Source organism: Oncorhynchus gorbuscha, linkage group LG12 (genome assembly GCF_021184085.1).
Source record: "Oncorhynchus gorbuscha isolate QuinsamMale2020 ecotype Even-year linkage group LG12, OgorEven_v1.0, whole genome shotgun sequence".
Taxonomy (NCBI): Eukaryota; Metazoa; Chordata; class Actinopteri; order Salmoniformes; family Salmonidae; genus Oncorhynchus; species Oncorhynchus gorbuscha.
Genome location: NC_060184.1, coordinates 44,934,966 through 44,955,153, shown reverse-complemented (window position 1 = coordinate 44,955,153; position 20,188 = coordinate 44,934,966). Strand labels below are relative to the sequence as shown.

The window sequence follows — 20,188 nt, the reverse complement described above, 5'->3', positions numbered from 1 at the left end:
TGCGTTGTTGACACTACACTAATCAAGTCGTTCCGTTGAGTGTAATAGTTTCTGCAGTGTTGCTATTCTGGGGCTAGCTGGCTAGCTAGCAGTGTTGTTTACGTTACGTTGCGTTAAAAGAACGACAATAGCTGGCTAGCGAACCTAGAAAATCGCTCTAGACTACACAATTATCTTTGATACAAAGACGGCTATGTAGCTAGCTATGTAGCTAGCTACGATCAAACAAATCAAACCGTTGTACTGTAATGAAATGAAGTGAAAATGTGATACTACCTGTGAATGCGACCGGGTTGTTGAGTTCTATACAGAAGACGTTGGCTAGCGTTGGCTAGCTAGCAGAGTCACCTACGTTAAGGACGACAAATAGCTGGCTAGCTAACCTCGGTAAATTAAGATAATCACTCTAAGACTACACACTCTAAACCTAAACAACACAATTATCTTGGATACGATGATATGAAGACAGCAAAGACAGCTATGTAGCTAGCTAACACTACACTAATCAAGTCGTTCAGTTGAGTGTAATAGTTTCTCCTAGACTTGGCACTCCGGTACCGCTTGCCACCTAGCATTTAGTCATTAAACACAACCGAAGCCACAGTTGTGTTTAATGAGTCTTTCCTTATCACACAGGCCATCAGCCTTGGATATGTCAACATTTCTACCAAAATCTTGACTTACTCCATCCTTAACGGTGTATCTCCAGTGAACTCTGTCCTGGGTGGCTTTCTTGACTTCATCCCAGGTGGTTCCTGCCTTCATCTCATTCGCATTCATCCATGCCTTCTTTTGGCAGCAAAACTACCAACCCAGAATAGTATTGTATAGAAAAATAAAACAGAGCATCTAACCACTGTAATTCATCAGTTTGTCTTTTCTAGGCGATGAATTTAAATAGTTTGTTTCTCAGACAATTGTCAATTTTTTTGCTCAGTTGTTGTTTGACTTACACTGCACTCCAGTGGTTAGTATGTTCAGGTATGATAAAGACAGTACAGTATGAAGACAGGCTAAAACTACTTCTCCAATAGAAATTCCAGATCACACTTGTAGGCGATGTCGGCTAGCTAAGCTCATGCATAGAAACACGTCATCAGGTCTAATGGTCATCTCGCGCCAAACTGCACACGTGCAGGCTTTCAAATCATAGACACTCGTTTGATATAAAAGCTCATGAAAAATGTTAGTTTGTCACTTTCACAAGGTTGTAGTAATAACATGTTCAACGACTTAATACATTGACTGGAATCTAGGTTGTGCCTTTAGACTGAGAAAAGGATGAATTTTTCACTTTCCTTCACTGTCTTCTCAAACCCCGGCCTGGTCTGTTTAGCAAGCGTTCACGTAAATCCTGCGATGTTGCAACTCTGTGTTTAGAGAAACCGATGATACCTCATGACTATCGTTCATCAAAAAAGCACACTCAAAGAAAGCATTGTTGACATTTTTTTAATAAACATTTGCCAAATGGGGGAAGAAAAAAAAATCACATTTTAGTACAAAAGGCCAGTTGCTTGTCTCCTTTTTGAACGTGGGTTACATCTCTTTTTGTTTTACATATGATTTTACAATGGCAATTGGCAGAGGGCTTGTGTAATTTAAAGTGAACACAGCCTTCCATCAAGTCATTCAGCAGCTATCAGTTTTACTGCATTCACCCAAGTGCTACCAGTCTTTCTGGAACCAATGATCTCTTCACTGTTGGGTAGAGCTTGCAAGTTAAGCATTTCACTGTACTTGTGGATGTGACAATAACACTTGAACCTTTCATCAAAAACAAGCCCAGAGAAGCCTTATCAACTGAGACCTCCTGGTTGCAACATATTCTTAACCCCCAAAAACTACATAACTGGTATTTTTATATTTGTGCAGATATAGCACTTCATTCATTTCATACCTAAATTGTTCTCGCCTTCTTTAGTCAGTAGTGCAAAAAAATATTAAGTCTGCTCGGGAGTAATTAAAGAACGGCTAAAGTACATATTTAAAACGCATACCTAGCCAGGTACACTTGAAAAAGGTGTGTTTAATTTAAAAGAAAGAAGTAGAATAGATTACCAAAAAAAATACAAAATGTTACGAGCAGGAAAAGCCCCCTCCTTCTGCAACATACCCCACATTCCAGATAAATTAGGACTACAATGCTTGACACAGATTTAATTTTTAAAATTTTTATTACAAATCAGGTGCACATTTCCAGATCCCTCTGGTCAGCCTGAGAGAGTTTGGGGCTAAGTTTCTTTTGAGTCCTCAAGTCTGGAGTGTTTCCATCATCACACCCCGCCCCGTTCACTATGCCACAGCCAATCAGAAGGGGAGGCCTCGCCCTCGGATGGCTGTTGAGTTCACATTTGTGTTGAAGTCAAGGGGCATAGATGGGGCCCCGGCCTGGGAAGGGGAGCCCCAGGACTGGCCCAGAGGTGGGATGGGCGGGGGATGTGTGGCATGGTTGTAGAGCTGGATGTTGGTGGGGTTGACCTGCCCTTCCACAAGCAAGGAGTGGCTTTGATTGTACTCAAAACGGTGGTCTTTGTCCCCGCTGAACACCGTGCTACTGCCACCTCTACCTCCCCCTGTGCCTGAGGGGTAGGGCTCCTGGAGTGAGGGGGCCAGGGACCCGGCAGCTGAGGACGAGCCGGGGGTTCGAGCGCTGCTGGTGAACACCTCCCTCAGGGCATGGGGGGGCAGGCCGCCCCCCAGCATGTGGCCCATGTAGCTGTTGCCAAAACCTGCAGGAGGGAAGGGTGGAGGGGGTGGGCAGCTGTAGTCACCACCATAGCCCGGTCCTTCTGCGCCGGGGTGTGGTGAGTAAACTTGCTTCGGGAACCTTCCTCCCTCACCTGAGATCAGCATGGGCGGCAGGTGGCCAGTCTTGGGCTCCATCTTCTGCCGGTAGTCCAGGTCCTCGCAGCAGGGAGGGGGCTCTGGAGGTTCAGGAGGTCTCTGGTCAGGGGGTAGGATGGGTCTGGAGGAAACTCCACTCCCCTCAGACACTAAGGGGGAAATGCACAAGACATGATGTTAATTCAATGCAAAGGGATAGTTCTAGTTGGAGTTCTATCCAACATTAAATTCATTGTGTACAGAAATTAGAGCCAGATAAGCCTACTGGATGGTCACAACAGTCACAACTAGCAACATGTCTATATATATATATATATATATGAGTGTAGTTACCTGGTGAGACAGGGATGGGCTCTGGGGGCTGCTTGGGCTCAGGGGGTGGCGGAGGCCGTCCTGCTAGCGGGTTTCTGCCGACTGCCTCGTCCCTGGCCTCTTGCCTCTGTTGGGCCTGGAGGAGCTGGGCCAGCAGCATGGTGACCGCCGTCTGGGTGGCTGACGATGCTTCACCTTCAGGCTTTCCCTGCGAAACCGACGAGGGAGGTGGTGATGGGAGCTTGGGCATGGGGGGCGCTCCACCCAGCAGAGGGGGCTTGGGCGGAGTGGGTGGCTCTGGGGGCTGGTTGGAGTCAGAGGGCGCTGGTGGCAGGACCTTGGAGAGCTGCTGCAGTGTCTCAGAATTGACCTTAGCGATCTGGACTGCGTTGACAGTGCTCTTAGACTGGCCAAGCAGCTTGAGGAGGACCGCCAGCTGTTCCTGGGTCAGCTGGCAGTTGGGACCTTTTGGGTCTATGGGAGACAAAGGAAAACATGATTTACTAAAAAGTAACTATTAATTCACTCCAAGTTGTTGTTAGTGTGTAACTGACAAGGCATGAGGCAAGTATGGTGGGTTGACTTTGCAGTACTAGACTAGAGACACAGTCACTCACCCAGTAGGGCCGAGGCAGCCACAGTCTGGGCTTTGAGCCCCCCGGGTGGAGGGAAGCCCTGGGGGGTGTTGCTACGACTGTCATCTCCCAGCCCCAGCTCCTTACGGGGGGCCTTGGGAGCTGACAGCTCCTCTGGCATTTGCTTCTGTTTCCGCCGCTTCTTACTCCACAACTCATGGCAGTCCTGCCACAGGGGGAGACTGGAAAGGAGCAATGGGGACAAGATCTTCAGTTTCTTTGCAATTTCTCACATGGAATAGCCTTCATTTCTCAGAAGGACAATGTTTCAGAAGAAAGTGCTTTGTTTCTGGCTATTTTGAGCCTGTAATTGAACACACAAATGCTGATGCTCCAGATACTCAACTAGTCTAAAGGCCAGTTTTATTGCTTCTTTAAAATCAGAACAACAGTTTTCAGCTGTGCTAACAATTACAAAAAGGTTTTCTAATGATCAATTAGCTTTTTAAAATAATAAACATGGATTAGCTAACACAACGTGCCATTGGAACACAGGGGTGATAGTTGCTGTAAATGGGCCTCTGTACGCCTATATAGATATTCCATTAAAATAAATCTGCCGTTTCCAGCTACAATATTCATTTACAACATTAACAATGTCTACACTGGATTTCTGATCAATTTGATGTTATTTTAATGGACATTTTTTTTGCTTTTCTTTAAAAAACAAGAACATTTCTAAGTGCCCCCAAACTTTTGAACGGTAGTGTACAATTCTACAGTGATGGATCACAGACACTGAGGTGTAACGGCTTTTCCCAAACATACTCTGGTGGGGGCATCTTGGTTGGGTCCACGTCTTTGAGGAATTCACTGCTTAGCGCCGCCTCGGCCGCGCAGCGCTTGCTGGGGTCCAGCGACATCATGTGGTCAAACAGGTCCAGGGCTGAGGGTGGAATACTGACCAGAGAGAAATACCAAGTGATTAGTCAAACACGGCCAAAGAATAATGCTATGTATTATTTTCATACGTCAACGATGAACTAATTTACTGAATTCAAACAAGATGATTGACTCACAAAGCATACTCCTCTCTGAGCCGCCGCCGGTACTGTTTCTTTGGTTTCATGGTGTTGAAGTAGGGCAGCTTGATGACGTCTGGCCACACGGCGGGGCAGGGGCTGCCACAAATACGACTGGAAGGGAGAGAAGCCATCAGTTTGGGCTAGAGTTCAGTAATGTTCCCCATTTGGGAACACTGTCAAACGAGATAGCTGAAGGCCTTTCAGACAGTTAAAGCTGCAATATGTACATTTTTGGGCGACCTAACAAAATTCACATAGAAATGTGAGTTATAGATCTGTCAATCATTGAAAGCAAATATAAGAAGTGGTAGATCTGTTCTGTGTGTGCCATTTCTATGCTTCTTGTTTTTGCGTCTTTTACTTTCAGTTTTGTACACCAGCTTCAAACAGCTGAAAATACAATATTTTTGGTTGTGGAAAATATATTTCACAGCAGTTTAGATGGTAGAATGATTCTCTACACCAGGGCTCTCCAACGCTGTTCCTGTAGGTTTTCGCTCCAACCCCAGTTGTAACTAACCTGAGTCAGCTTATCAATCAGCTAGTTATTAGAGTCAGGTGCGCTAGATTAGGGTTGGCGTAAAAACCTACTGGACTGTTGCTCTCCAGGAACACGATTGGAGAGCCCTGTTCTGCTCTTTATTTTCTTGTTCTGTCACATACTGAAATTCTGCGAACGTTTTGAATTTTAGCAACCAGGAAATGACGACAGAGCAATTTCTTAATAGTGAATCTTTAAACGAATACTGACAATAAGACAATGACAGATTTATAGTACCCGTTTCCTCTGACCACAACGTACCTGATCAGCTCTAACTGGGCAAGCTCTTGGTTGGCTTGGAAAATGGGCTTCTTTGTGAACAGCTCCCCCAGAATGCACCTGGATTTCAGACAAAAACAGAATGAATACATGATCATCTTTATAGAACCATGACCAATCATCTGTCATTGGTTCAAGAATCATGAATCTCATAAGCCAGTGAAACACCACACCGAATGTCAACGCAATGTATGTATCTTACCCGCAGCTCCACACGTCAATGGCAGGTGTGTACCTCTCCTCCCCCAGCAAAAGCTCAGGGGGTCTGTACCACAGGGTGATCACCTTGTTGGTGTACGGGCGGCTATTACAAATGCATCAGTGTCAATAATATAATCCACAACAAAACACAGTTGAGACCTATATGTTTGATGAAACATATATACAGTAATACATCTGAACATCCAATAACTATGGGCAGTAATCAACTGTAAGCCATATCGGGACACTTACCTCTCATCAGAGTTATAAAGTCGAGCCAGTCCAAAATCTGCCAGCTTTATTTGACCCCTGGCGGAGAGAACAGAACACGGCTTTAACTTGACCTCCAAACCCTTTCTGTCAGACACTGCCACCGCATTGGATAGAAACAGGTTATTTGACGTTGGCTACCCTTTAGCATGGTCCTAGATCTGCTTGTGCTTTGGCGTGACAATGACCATAGGAGTTGACAAGACAGCACCGACAGATATGGGATCAGCAGGCTAGCTATCCTGAGGAGCACTCACTTGTTATTGAGCAGGATGTTGGAGCACTTGATGTCCCTGTGCAGAAAGTTCTTTTTGTGGCAGTAGTCAAGGCCCTCCAGCAGCTGCCTCATGAAGGACTTGATGTGGCTCTCGTTGAAGTGGACCAGGCCTGACTCCAAGAGGCCCATCAGGTCATGGTCCATATACTCAAACACCAGGTAGAATGCACCTGTAGGAGGAGGATGGATCATATAGAAGGGAAACAGATGCATAGATAAACACAATGCAGACACATGGGGTTTGCGTCCCAAACGCTTTTCCCTATAGTGCACTACATTTGACCAGGTCCCATAGGGCTCTGGTCAAAAGTGGTGCACTATTTAGGGAACGGAGTGCAGACATGCTAATACAGAGGGTTTGTCATATGGACCTTTGTCGTTCTTGAAATCCAGGGCATCCTCCTTGTCGGTGACTATCTCCTTCATGTTGATGATGCTCTTGTGGTTGAGCTGCCGGAGGATCTTGATCTCCCTGATGGCGGTGATAGGGAAGCCCTCCTTCTCGTTGTCCAGACGCACCTTCTTCAAGGCCACCATCTCAGCTACACCATGGGGATAGAGATAAAGGGCAGAGTATATTATAAAATACATTGTGGCAGACGGCAGGGAGAGGTGAGGGGGGTGGTAATTGAGGAACGATAGCTTGCAGGCCAGTGAAATACCCACAAGCCTTATATGGACTTCCTGCCCCAACGAGGCAAGACTGAATTGTTAAACCAGGGAGTGCTTGCGGATTAAGAAGGGAGCAGCCTACACAAAGGGGCAGAGGAGCTGAGACAAGAGAGGTATGAAGAGTGAGAGAAATGAGAGCAAAATCTGTGTGATTGCCCATTATGACCTGGGTTGTTGGGACTACCCCTCCATGTACCAGACCAGATTGGCTGAGAACCCGAGTGTGAGGATTACCCCTGGAAAACGTAACGGCTTGTGGACTGAGGTGATGGGTGAATTCCACCTTCTTTCCCCGTGTACCAAAATCTCTAATAAACTTCCCCTTTGCATTACATTTGGGCTAGTGGTGGTACCTGTTTTCTTATTGAACTTGGTGATGTGGAAACCCCACACCCTTGATCCTGCTACAACATGTTCACACATAATAGATGTACAGGGCATAGAAAGACTTCAATTTTGAGTAGAGCGAGTTTTTGCTTTAAAATGTTGATAGTGAAATAATTATTATAATATGAGCTACCAGGAAGATAGGGCGTAGCCTATGATCTACATGAAATGTTGACAAAAGAAAGCATTAAGTAGTCCTCACCTGTGTCTTTGTCTTTTGCCTTGTACACCTGGCCGTAGGTGCCCTCTCCCGTGATGCCGATAATCTCAAACTTGTCCACGCACCGTTTCCCCCAGTCTATCTCAGTCTCCTTGATCTCCCCAAAACGTGGGCCGCAGATCCTGGGAGACAAACAAACCAACTAGAGATTAGGTCAAGCAGTGGTGGTCAACAACAGGCAGTAGAAACTCAAGGAGCATTAAGAAGCATAGGCCATTGAAGAGGTAGGGTGAGTATAATGGTTTCACAGAGCAGACACGGAAGGCCAAGGGGCCCAGACATACTTGGGCCGGCGGTGAAGCGTGGTGGTCGTCTTCTCGTTTAATGGGCTGTGGGGGGAGGAGGCGCCGCCTCCGGGGAGCTCAGGAGGAAGGGGCAGGTCGGCAAGGAGGTGGCGGGCCTTCTGATGCTCTGCTGGCTTCTTCCCTGAGATCGAAGGTAAGACCTCCTTCAAGCTGCACAGGGGAAGAAAAGAATGAGAAGTTAAGCTATGGAACAGCACAGAGAGGTGGAGTGATGAAAACGATAATAAAAGCTATTTTCTATTACATTCCATTTACCTGTCTGCTCCATCTAAGTGCTCGAGTACATGCAGGGGCAGGAGTAGAGATGTCAGTGTAGAGGCAGTCGGGGCAGCTACTCGCCCCTTCTCTTTGCCCTGTCCAGATGCTGGTGCTTTCCTCTTGTCCCGTTGCTCCGAGGGGTGCCGCTCTCTGTCCCTGCTGGGCTGATGGGGCTCTGTGCTCCTCTTGGAGGTCCTGTCTGCAGGGGACTGGGGCTGGCTCAACACACGGGTCCTGGGACCCTTCTCGGGAGGTGGCGGGGAAGGGGGCCGGCCCATCTTGATGGTGGGGTTGGCCTTGGGGCTGGGCTGGTGGGAGCCTGTAGAGGGGCCCTTGGTGGAATTGGAGGCGTTGCTGGAGCTTTTGGCCCGGGCAGCTGCTTCGGCAGCTTTTGCCTTCTTTTGCTTGCCGAGCTCGGCCGCTAGGCTGCTCTTGAAGGTCAGAGTGCTGGGGGAGAGGCTGGAAGGTCGACTGTGGGAGCAAGAGTGGCGGTGACGGCTGCGTGAGCGGGAGTGCCTCAAGGAGGAATACGGGCTCCTGCTTCGAGACTTGCCAGATCGCCTGGAGAAAGGAGACACACAGGTTGTATGATGAACCTTTATCACAGGAGAAAAGTTCATTAAAAAGGTGCATAATTTCTACCTAGTGCAAATCTAGCAGACTACTGAAATGGACATTTATATTCAGAGCCATTAAAAGCATCAATACAACCTTAATCACAATCTAGTAAAACAGTTCTACTAATATGTTTCACAAAGCAGAGCTCTCTCAGGCAATCCAGATTCCACCTTGACCTCATATTTACACCAATGTCTTGGAGTAGCCAGGTCTCCATCCAATTGGCCACAGATTTATGCAAATATATATATATATTTTTTAATCAGCATGAAAACAATATGCACTTTTTCCCCACAAGAGATGCGTTGCCATCAAATTAACTTGTTGTGGATAATGCTGGGCGTGGTGATGTAGATTCTAAGCTAACATATAGAATTGTTTAATGATGGTCATACCAATGAGAATTTAGCTATTTGATTTGGAATTTTAAGACCCATTTTTATTTTACTTCACCTTTATTTAACTAGTTATTTAGGCCGGTTGAGAAGTTCTCATTTACAACTGTGACCTGGCCAAGATAAAGCAAAGCAGTGCAACAAAAACAACACAGAGTTACACATGAGATAAGCAAACGTACAGTCAATAACACAATAGAGAAGTCTATGTACAGTGTGTGCAAATGTAGTAAGATTAGGGAGGTAAGGCAATAAATAGCCAATAGTGGCGAAATCATTATAAATTTGCATTAACACTAGAGTGACAGATGTGCAGATGATGATGTGCAAGTAGAGATACTGGGGTGCAAAATAGCAAAAAATAAATAACAATATGGAGATGAGGTAGATGGGTGTGTTATTTACAGATGGGCTGTGTACAGGTACAGTGATCGGTAAGCTGTTCTGACAGCTGATGCTTAACGTTAGTGAGGGAGATATAAGTCTCCAGCTTCAGTGGTTTTTGCAGTTCGTTCCAGTCATTGGCAGCAGAGAACTGGAAGGAAAGGTGGCCAAAGGAGGCGTTGGCTTTGGGCATGACCAGTGAAATATACCTGCTGGAGAGCGTGCTACGGGTGGGTGCTGCTATGGTGACCAGTGAGTTGAGATAAGGCGGGGCTTAACCTAGCAAAGACTTATAGATGACCTGGAGCCAGTGGGTTTGGCAACTAATATGTAGCGAGGGCCAGCCAACAAGAGCATACAGGTCGCAGTGGTGGGTAGTATATGGAGCTTTGGTGACAAAACGGATGGCACTGTGATAGACTACATTCAATTTTCTGAGTAGAGTGTTGGAAGCTATTTTGTAAATGACATCGCCGAAGTCAAGGATCGGTAGGATAGTCAGTTTTACGAAGGTATGTTTGGCAGCATGAGTGAAGGAGGCTTTGTTGCAAAATAGGAAGCCAATTTTAGATTTAATTTTGTATTGGAGATGCTTAACGTGAGTCTGGAAGGGGAGTTTACAGTCTAACCAGACACCTAGGTATTTGTAGTTGTCCACATATTCTGAGTCAGAACCGTCCAGAGTAGTGATGCTAGGCGGGCGGGCACAGCAATCGGTTGAAGAGCATGCATTTAGTTTTACAAGCTTTTAAGAGTAGTTGGAGGCCACAGACGGAGTGTTGTATACCATTGATGCTCATTTGGAGGTTTAACACCGTGTCCAAGGAAAGGCCAGATGTATACAGAATGGTGTCGTCTGCGTAGAGGTGGATCAGAGAATCACCAGCAGCAAGAGAGACATCATTGACATATACAGAGAGTCGACCTGAGAATTGAACCCTGTGGTACCTTTAATATGGAAACATGAACATAAAATATTGCAGTTGTAAATAACTGCTACTGAACTAAAAATTAAGAGCTGAGAAATAAAAAGAATACCTACAGAAAGCTGTCAACAGGAAAGCATTGCTTTGCCAGCAATTGGATTTTAAAATATTATACAATCAGAGCACTTTCCCCCTGGGAAAGGAGCGAGAGGCTCGCTCGACACAGCAGCAGACCCTAGTGAAACAGGTACCGTAACAGGCAGACACTTTCATTACTGGAATCATGAGGATTTTAGCCTCCTAAAAAATGGGAAGTTTTGAGTGAGGTGACCATGTAGAATGTGCAGCTTTCACTGATGCAACCAATTACATTTTTTACTCGCACAGCCAAGTCAAAGGGTGCGACTAAAATGTTTGCAGTCTGGAGCCTTGAGGTGGCATGTGTAGTCCACTGTGTAGCCTTATTTCAAACATTGAAACTTTAGTAAATAAAAACAAAGAAGATGGATGATTCAAAATATTAACTTTGTAACCATTCCCATTTAATCCCCTCAAGCCAGTGTTGCATAACTTTAGTCAACCAAAGCAATTTTTTTTTGAAACTCTGGTGTCTCCCAGTGGCTCCTGTGGATGAAGTCAGCACACAACATGACAAGCAGCAGAAATAATGGTGGTCCTTCTGTAGCTCAGTTGGTAGAGCATGGCGCTTGTAACGCCAGGGTAGTGGGTTCGATCCCCGGGACCACCCATACGTAGAATGTATGCACACATGACTGTAAGTCGCTTTGGATAAAAGCGTCTGCTAAATGGCATATATTATTATTATTATATTATAATGTATCCCTCAGAATGTATGGAATACATCAAAGTGACTAGCTAGCTAACATTTTTTATCATGTTACAATGCGTACATTGCACTTGTACATTTGGGTACTGATACAATGGCAGGCAGCATTTAAAGCACCTAGCGGCCCCATGACTGAGAGTACCAGTCAAGGGCTTACTTACTATTGATAAGCCAAATGTGCATGCTATTACTGTCACCGTTTCCATGTGCCAAGTTAATTCAACACTTCGTAGGCCAAAGCGTTCTGTTGTCTTATGCCATCTTGCATTTTGAAAAGTAGATGGCCTCTCTTCCAAACTAAGGCCTTCTGTGTAATCATATTTACATAATGAGGAAGTATGTGTAACGGGGGTCAGTCAGTGTGCTGCTAACAGCTTAGCTTCCTCCACTGTACATACTAGACTCGAACCAGTGATGCGTCACAACACATGTAACCAGCCTCCTTGACAACGTTCCAATGGGTTGAGCCACCCAAAGGGTACTGATTGGATGGCTCCATCTGCAACATTGCAAGCTAGCTGTGCAGTGAGCTTACATCACGTTAATTTAGCAATCCAAGGGCATAAAACACAATATTGAACATGATCACACAAGAGAAGCTAAAACACTGGTCCAAATCACAGTCAGGTAGGTAGTTAGACGATTGACAACTGAATTTATACCAGGCGTGTTATCTTTGACTTTAATACAGGTATAGTACCATCTGATTGACTGCTTACCTTATGACTGGACTTGGGCTGAGTGACTTTCGGTATGGACTTCGTGATCGCCGACGGGTACCGTAGGGACTTGAGACAAGTTCTCCCTGTTCAAATGGACTATGTCGGCCATAGCTTGGAGAACTGCGCCTGTTGAATGGGCTCATTGGAGACCGCTTTCTTTTGTTGCTCGAGTATGAACTGGGCGACTTTGAAATGTTGTAGGCGCCATAGACCTCAGCATCTCGGCTGTAGTATGTCAAACTAGGGGACAGCCTTTTGTTCCCATAACTGGGACTTCTTCTACATATAAACTGTTTATTATAACTACCACTGGGAGACTGGTATCCATAGGAATAAGATGTCCCATGTGGACTTTCTGCCTTGAAACCAGGACTTCTTCTGGAGGCTTCGAGTTCTTTACAGTCATCTCGGTATGATTGTGGTGCATCCCTGTATGCAGTCAGGGCCTCTTTTTCAGACCGTGACTTACTTTTGTGCCGTTTAGACTCCCTTTTATCCAACGACATGGGCGGCAATGTTGTAGACGTCTTCTTGCCGTTGCTGTCACTGTTTCTCGCACTCTCTCGGTTGTTTTTGGTGGCACTAAGGCTACTTCCGCCACGAGATTTCGAAGAGTCCCTCTCATCGCTCTGGCGTTCCTTTCTTTTCAGTTCCTTCTCTTGTCTATTCCTCTCGGATGAACCACTGGTTTGTTCATCCTTCCTGAGATGCACTATATCCCGGTCTCTTCGAGACCATCTCTCTCGGGATATCGGTCCGTTGATGTCTGTAAACTCAATTTTTCTAAATCGATCGGCCGAAACCCGAGCATGCGGTTCTGGTTTAGGTGAAGGGCTCCCAGAAAAGCGTTCCGATTGGGAACTCACGTCATCATATTCCACCAAGGTCCGAGGTTCACCTTCTCTTACGAGAGTGCTTCTCCGTTCACTGCCTGGTTCATCTGGCGTATGCCATGGTTCTTTATCCCTAGCGTGACTGTGTTTCTTTCTACTAGACGACAGCCTCTTCTCCCGGTGTTTCTCTCGCTGCTGAGTAGCACCGCTTATAGTTCTAACGCTACTGCGCCGCTCCGGTCTGTCACTTCTCTGTGCCGATGGGCTTCTTCCCCGACCCTCGCGAATTACCACAGAGTTAGGCATTTATCAAAAATGTGTGAAATATACTTTTGGTAACATTGGTTGTCTTCAGTGTTCTGTTCCTTGGTACACAAAACATTTGCGACAAATTGGCTAGCTAGCAAACTAGCAAATTAATATAACTAGCTAGTCAGATGGTAACCAGCAGTGAGCTATTACAAACGACAATCCATCGCATTCATCATCTCCCAAAAAATCCATAATCTGTTTCCCTCGATTAAATTAATTTTATATGACAAATAAATCAATGATTATAATCCGGGGCTGTAAGATTCCAAAGATGTGCCATCTAGCTAGCCAAAGCTACCTAGCAACTGTAGCTAACTAGGCAGTGTCTCGTAACTGCATTCCATGTTGAGTATAAGCAGGCCCGATATCTCCTGCTCGAAAGGAAATGTTTCTTGGTAGAAAATCGCAGCTCACGTCGGCTTTAAAAATATATTCCCAAAGTGCTGAAAATAAGAAATAAAAACATTTCACTTTTTAGTAATGACATTTCTTTACGCTTGCCATAACAATCCAGTTTGGACGAACAAGGAAGTGGCTAGCACGCATCAAACTATGCTAGCTTTCTTTCTCCTTGGAGTTCAAATCAACTCCGGCAGATTCAATAAAACAAAACTATTTTAAAAATCCACGGACAGTTTACGTATTTTAGTGGATAGCCGTATTATCATATATTTATATAAATTCAAATATTATATTTTGAGTTTTATTGGTTATATAATTACATTTTATAACTGATATGCACCGAACATAATTCGTCAACAAGGTAACGTTCGATTGCCGGGCCCTCCAGTTTTCAAATTGAAGGGTTGCTGCTACTAGTACGACTAATACTACTTCTTCTTCTTCGATGAGATTTAAGGGTGGTTGGCATCCAATAAATGTTGCATTACCCCCACCTACTAGACTGGAGTACAACTCCCTATACTTTGCTTGAAAAAAATGAATCAACGAATACCCTACCATCGAACACTACACACACACATATTTTTATAATAATAAAGCACCCACCCTTCTCTATTATTTAAATCTATTCAGTCATACCTCAGGCCAACAGATTGAAAGGAGGGGACAGCACCACACACCCTGTAACTATTCTGACGTAAAGTCTTGCACACCCAAAATACTTCTCTGCAGCTGCCACCACATTTACATTTACATTTAAGTCATTTAGCAGACGCTCTTATCCAGAGCGACTTACAAATTGGTGCATTCACCTTATGACATCCAGTGGGACAGTCACTTAACAATAGTGCATCTAAAACTTAGGGGGGGTGGGGTGAGAGGGATTACTTAACCTATCCTAGGTATTCCTTAAAGAGGTGGGGTTTCAGGTGTCTCCGGAAGGTGGTGATTGACTCCGCTGTCCTGGCGTCGTGAGGGAGTTTGTTCCACCATTGGGGGGCCAGGGCAGCGAACAGTTTTGACTGGGCTGAGCGGGAGCTGTACTTCCTCAGTGGTAGGGAGGCGAGCAGGCCAGAGGTGGATGAACGCAGTGCCCTTGTTTGGGTGTAGGGCCTGATCAGAGCCTGGAGGTACTGAGGTGCCGTTCCCCTCACAGCTCCGTAGGCAAGCACCATGGTCTTGTAGCGGATGCGAGCTTCAACTGGAAGCCAGTGGAGAGAACGGAGGAGCGGGGTGACGTGAGAGAACTTGGGAAGGTTGAACACCAGACGGGCTGCGGCGTTCTGGATGAGTTGAAGGGGTTTAATGGCACAGGCAGGGAGCCCAGCCAACAGCGAGTTGCAGTAATCCAGACGGGAGATGACAAGTGCCTGGATTAGGACCTGCGCCGCTTCCTGTGTGAGGCAGGGTCGTACTCTGCGGATGTTGTAGAGCATGAACCTACAGGAACGGGCCACCGCCTTGATGTTAGTTGAGAACGACAGGGTGTTGTCCAGGATCACGCCAAGGTTCTTGGCGCTCTGGGAGGAGGACACAATGGAGTTGTCAACCGTGATGGCGAGATCATGGAACGGGCAGTCCTTCCCCGGGAGGAAGAGCAGCTCCGTCTTGCCGAGGTTCAGCTTGAGGTGGTGATCCGTCATCCACACTGATATGTCTGCCAGACATGCAGAGATGCGATTCGCCACCTGGTCATCAGAAGGGGAAAGGAGAAGATTAATTGTGTGTCGTCTGCATAGCAATGATAAGAGAGACCATGTGAGGTTATGACAGAGCCAAGTGACTTGGTGTATAGCGAGAATAGGAGAGGGCCAAGAACAGAGCCCTGGGGGACACCAGTGGTGAGAGCGCGTGGTGAGGAGACAGATTCTCGCCACGCCACCTGGTAGGAGCGACCTGTCAGGTAGGACGCAATCCAAGCGTGGGCCGCGCCGGAGATGCCCAACTCGGAGAGGGTGGAGAGGAGGATCTGATGGTTCACAGTATCGAAGGCAGACGATAGATCTAGAAGGATGAGAGCAGAGGAGAGAGAGTTAGCTTTAGCAGTGCGGAGCGCCTCCGTGATACAGAGGAGAGCAGTCTCAGTTGAATGACTAGTCTTGAAACCTGACTGATTTGGATCAAGAAGGTCATTCAGAGAGAGATAGCGGGAGAGCTGGCCAAGGACGGCACGTTCAAGAGTTTTGGAGAGAAAAGAAAGAAGGGATACTGGTCTGTAATTGTTGACATCGGAGGGATCGAGTGTAGGTTTTTTCAGAAGGGGTGCAACTCTCGCTCTCTTGAAGACGGAAGGGACGTAGCCAACGGTCAGGGATGAGTTGATGAGCGAGGTGAGGTAAGGGAGAAGGTCTCCGGAAATGGTCTGGAGAAGAGAGGAGGGGATAGGGTCAAGCGGGCAGGTTGTTGGGCGGCCGGCCGTCACAAGACGCGAGATTTCATCTGGAGAGAGAGGGGAGAAAGAGGTCAGAGCACAGGGTAGGGCAGTGTGAGCAGAACCAGCGGTGTCGTTTGACTTAGCAAACGAGGATCGGATGTCGTCGACCTTCTTTTCAAAATGGTTGACGAAGTCATCTGCAGAGAGGGAGGAGGGGGGAGGGGGCGGAGGATTCAGGAGGGAGGAGAAGGTGGCAAAGAGCTTCCTAGGGTTAGAGGCAGATGCTTGGAATTTAGCGTGGTAGAAAGTGGCTTTAGCAGCAGAGACAGAGGAGGAAAATGTAGAGAGGAGGGAGTGAAAGGATGCCAGGTCCGCAGGGAGGCGAGTTTTCCTCCATTTCCGCTCGGCTGCCCGGAGCCCTGTTCTGTGAGCTCGCAATGAGTCATCGAGCCACGGAGCGGGAGGGGAGGACCGAGCCGGCCTGGAGGATAGGGGACATAGAGAGTCAAGGGATGCAGAGAGGGAGGAGAGGAGGGTTGAGGAGGCAGAATCAGGAGATAGGTGGGAGAAGGTTTGAGCGGAGGGAAGAGATGATAGGATGGAAGAGGAGAGAGTAGCGGGGGAGAGAGAGCGAAGGTTGGGACGGCGCGATACCATCCGAGTAGGGGCAGTGTGGGAGGTGTTGGATGAGAGCGAGAGGGAAAAGGATACAAGGCAGTGGTCGGAGACTTGGAGGGGAGTTGCAATGAGGTTAGTGGAAGAACAGCATCTAGTAAAGATGAGGTCGAGCGTATTGCCTGCCTTGTGAGTAGGGGGGAAGGTGAGAGGGTGAGGTCAAAAGAGGAGAGGAGTGGAAAGAAGGAGGCAGAGAGGAAAGAGTCAAAGGTAGACGTGGGGAGGTTAAAGTCGCCCAGAACTGTGAGAGGTGAGCCGTCCTCAGGAAAGGAGCTTATCAAGGCATCAAGCTCATTGATGAACTCTCCGAGGGAACTTGGAGGGCGATAAATGATAAGGATGTTAAGCTTGAAAGGGCTAGTAACTGTGACAGCATGGAATTCAAAGGAGGCGATAGACAGATGGGTAAGGGGAGAAAGAGAGAATGACCACTTGGGAGAGATGAGGATCCCGGTGCCACCACCCCGCTGACCAGACGCTCTCGGGGTGTGCGAGAACACGTGGGCGGACGAAGAGAGAGCAGTAGGAGTAGCAGTGTTGTCTGTGGTGATCCATGTTTCCGTCAGTGCCAAGAAGTCGAGGGACTGGAGGGAGGCATAGGCTGAGATGAACTCTGCCTTGTTGACCGCAGATTGGCAGTTCCAGAGGCTACCGGAGACCTGGAACTCCACGTGGGTCGTGCGCGCTGGGACCACCAGAGTAGGGTGGCCGCGGCCACGCGGTGAGGAGCGTTTGTATGGTCTGTGCAGAGAGGAGAGAACAGGGATAAACAGACACATAGTTGACAGGCTACAGAAGAGGCTACGCTAATGCAAAGGAGATTGGAATGACAAGTGGACTACACGTCTCGAATGTTCAGAAAGTTAAGCTACGTAGCAAGAATCTTATTGACTAAAATGATTAAAATGATACAGTACTGCTGAAGTAGGCCAGCTGGCAGTGGGTGCGTTGTTGACACTACACTAATCAAGTCGTTCCGTTGAGTGTAATAGTTTCTGGAGTGTTGCTATTCGGGGGCTAGCAGGCTAGCTAGCAGTGTTGTTTACGTTACGTTGCGTTAAAAGAACGACAACAGATGGCTAGCGAACCTAGAAACCACAACCTCAATTGTCTGCGACTTACATTCCATCCCTTATGTACAGTTGATAACCATTGCTATGAATGCAAAGAAAATCCAATCAATCTTAATGAAACATATCACCTGCTGGTTTAACCCTCTGTACTTGTACAGATCTAATACTCACACCACTTCTCTTAAGATCCCTCCCCCTTGACCCATCTTCCTCTACTTTCTTAACTTCCTCAGCATATGACAACTTCCGCACTACTCTAACCCTGGAAACCTCAACCTGCCTCTCTCGCACAGGAAATGTCTGATCCCAACCCTATGGGCAGCCCTACAATTAACACATGCCACTACCTTCCCCAATGCTACACATGCCTTTGTCTCATGTCCTTCTGCACACTTCTCACACCTAGGAACCTCCCTCCTACACACTGCTGCCACCTGTAACAACGGGATGCACCCCTTGGGATGTAGCGTTTAACAGTGCATCCCACCTGCAAAATCGGCAGTGTATCAAACAAATCCCCACTGTGTGTGTGTGTATATATATATATATACACACGTGCATTAGGCATGCTGCAAGGAGGCATGAGGACTGCAGATGTGGCCAGGGCAATAAATTGCAATGTCTGTACTGTGAGATGCCTAAGACAGTGCCTCAGGGAGACAGGATGGACAACTGATCGTCCTCGCAGTGGCAGACCACGTGTAACAACTGCACAGGACTGGTACATCCGAACATCTTTTTTTGCTGAGTTTAGCCATTCCATTTTTAATTTTTTAAATAAGCCATTTCCAGCTATAATAGTAATTTACAACATTAACAATGTCTACACCTAATTTCTGATTCTTTTGATGTTGTTTTAAATGGACAAAAAAATGTGATTTCTTTCAAAAACAAGGACATTTCTAAGTGACCCCAAACTTTTGAATGGTAGTGAATTTCTTACTATAAAAGGCTGAAAAATGGGTGGATTGCAAACCAGGTAGTGTGTGGGTGTCGTGTCACTTTGCCACGGTGGCGTTTCCCACGCCACTCCTTCAATCACATCAACATAACTCCAATCTCACTAGATCTAAATGTCATTAAACAAATAAAGTAGACAGACATTTGCAGGGGAAAAATAGATTTATTGTAGGACATACTGTACATCTTATGATTCAATTATTATGAATCATCAATATTTCAATTTAATTTTCCAATGTGATCGGTGTGTGTTTTAACATTTACATTTAAGTCATCAAGCAGATGCTCCTATCCAGGACATCGTACAGTCTTGATTCCATACATTTTCATACTGGTCCCCCTTGGGAATTGAACCCACAACCTTGGCGTTGCAAGCGCCATGCTCTACCAACTAACCTACACGGGACATCATTAGACCTCATAGAAAACATCTGGTTCTTGGCTTCAATTGTCTTTATTTTTCTCCAAATTGAGCTAGAGAAAGAGAACAGAGTGTAAAACATCAGACTTTAACAAAAATGACAATCTAATATCAGCCATATAAGATTAAAGGTTATGGGAGACATACAGACAACCAAAGACAAAACAGCAGTTGAAGGTCAATTGACATTAATAGGTGTCATACCTCTCTGAGGTCCATCGCATCACACAGCATGTAGCGGATTCTGGGGGACGTCCTCTTTTTCTTAATGATCACCACAATCTGCTTGTAGTGCTGATCCATTCTGGGCTGTGGAAGTATAGACTGGCTATTAGTGATCACATTTATAAATCAGAAAGACAAACAAACGACAGACAATATGTAGTTGTACCTCAGCCTCCTGAGAATCCTCCTCTAAGTCCTTGCCGATGGTGAAGAGTAATGTGCACAGGACCTCCAGTGAACCATCATCACCATTCTTTAGTAGCTTTACAATGCAGTTGTGCATGACGGTCTCCATAATCATCTTTAGCTTGAACAACTCGCACATGAACTTGATGTTGCAAAGCAAATCCCGCTGCCCCTCTGTCTTAGTCTCCTCCAGCCCCTCCCTCAGTCGCTGTCGGTCCTCCTTCTGGAAGGAATCAGGGAGATTTGGTGAGCCTTTTTTTAAAAATTGCATTGGACTAAAGGTAGAAGTTAGTGAGTTGTTACAAGCGTTACAATGATCAGTTGAAGGGAATAAATTCTTCACTGTAAGGTTAACGGCTAGGAGACCCAAAAGTGATAGGGGGCTTTATGACAACAATCCCGGACGATCTACAGTCGTGGCCAAAAGTGTTGAGAATGACACAAATATTATTTTTCACAAAGTCTGCTGCCTCAGTTTGTGTGAAGGGAATTTGCATGTCCTCCAGAATGTTATGAAGAGTGATCAGATGAATTGCAATTAATTGTAAAGTTCCTCTTTGCCATGCAAATGAACTGAATCCCCCCAAAACATTTCCACTATATTTC

At 46.2% G+C, this 20,188-nt stretch overlaps 2 protein-coding genes across 9 annotated transcripts in view; both read right to left on the bottom strand.

Moving 5' to 3' along the window:
* Window positions 1-1,436: 1,436 nt before the first annotated feature.
* Window positions 1,437-14,068, bottom strand: LOC123991048 (cyclin-dependent kinase 13-like). Its single transcript, XM_046292189.1, has 14 exons — window positions 12,119-14,068; window positions 8,227-8,790; window positions 7,951-8,121; window positions 7,649-7,788; window positions 6,759-6,929; window positions 6,368-6,557; window positions 6,093-6,149; window positions 5,842-5,943; window positions 5,622-5,699; window positions 4,814-4,930; window positions 4,563-4,694; window positions 3,777-3,976; window positions 3,181-3,633; window positions 1,437-2,996 (listed from the first exon to the last, which is right to left on the bottom strand). Exons 1-14 carry the CDS (start codon window positions 13,258-13,260, stop codon window positions 2,311-2,313), a joined length of 4,203 nt encoding a protein of 1,400 aa, XP_046148145.1. The 5' UTR covers window positions 13,261-14,068; the 3' UTR covers window positions 1,437-2,310.
* A 4,825-nt stretch (window positions 14,069-18,893) lies between these two features.
* Window positions 18,894-20,188, bottom strand: part of LOC123991046 (eukaryotic translation initiation factor 4 gamma 3-like) — a 28,176-nt gene continuing 26,881 nt past the window's right edge. For all 8 annotated transcript variants that reach the window (XM_046292182.1, XM_046292187.1, XM_046292188.1 and 5 more), the window contains 3 exons: window positions 19,563-19,805; window positions 19,376-19,480; window positions 18,894-19,224 (listed from right to left, as the gene is read on the bottom strand). In XM_046292182.1, coding sequence (XP_046148138.1) covers window positions 19,195-19,224; window positions 19,376-19,480; window positions 19,563-19,805 — 378 coding nt within the window. In that variant the 3' untranslated portion in view covers window positions 18,894-19,194. The remainder of the gene's footprint in view (window positions 19,225-19,375; window positions 19,481-19,562; window positions 19,806-20,188) is intronic.

Coding starts and splice junctions, on each gene's coding strand:
- LOC123991048 (XM_046292189.1), bottom strand. CDS start 13,260: ATGCCTAACTCTGTGGTAATTCGCGAGGGTCGGGGAAGAAGCCCATCG. Junction 8,122..8,226: donor CACTTAGATGGAGCAGACAG/GTAAATGGAATG, acceptor TCCCCTGTGCAG/CTTGAAGGAGGTCTTACCTT. Junction 3,977..4,562: donor ACCAAGATGCCCCCACCAGA/GTATGTTTGGGA, acceptor GCTCCTTTCCAG/TCTCCCCCTGTGGCAGGACT.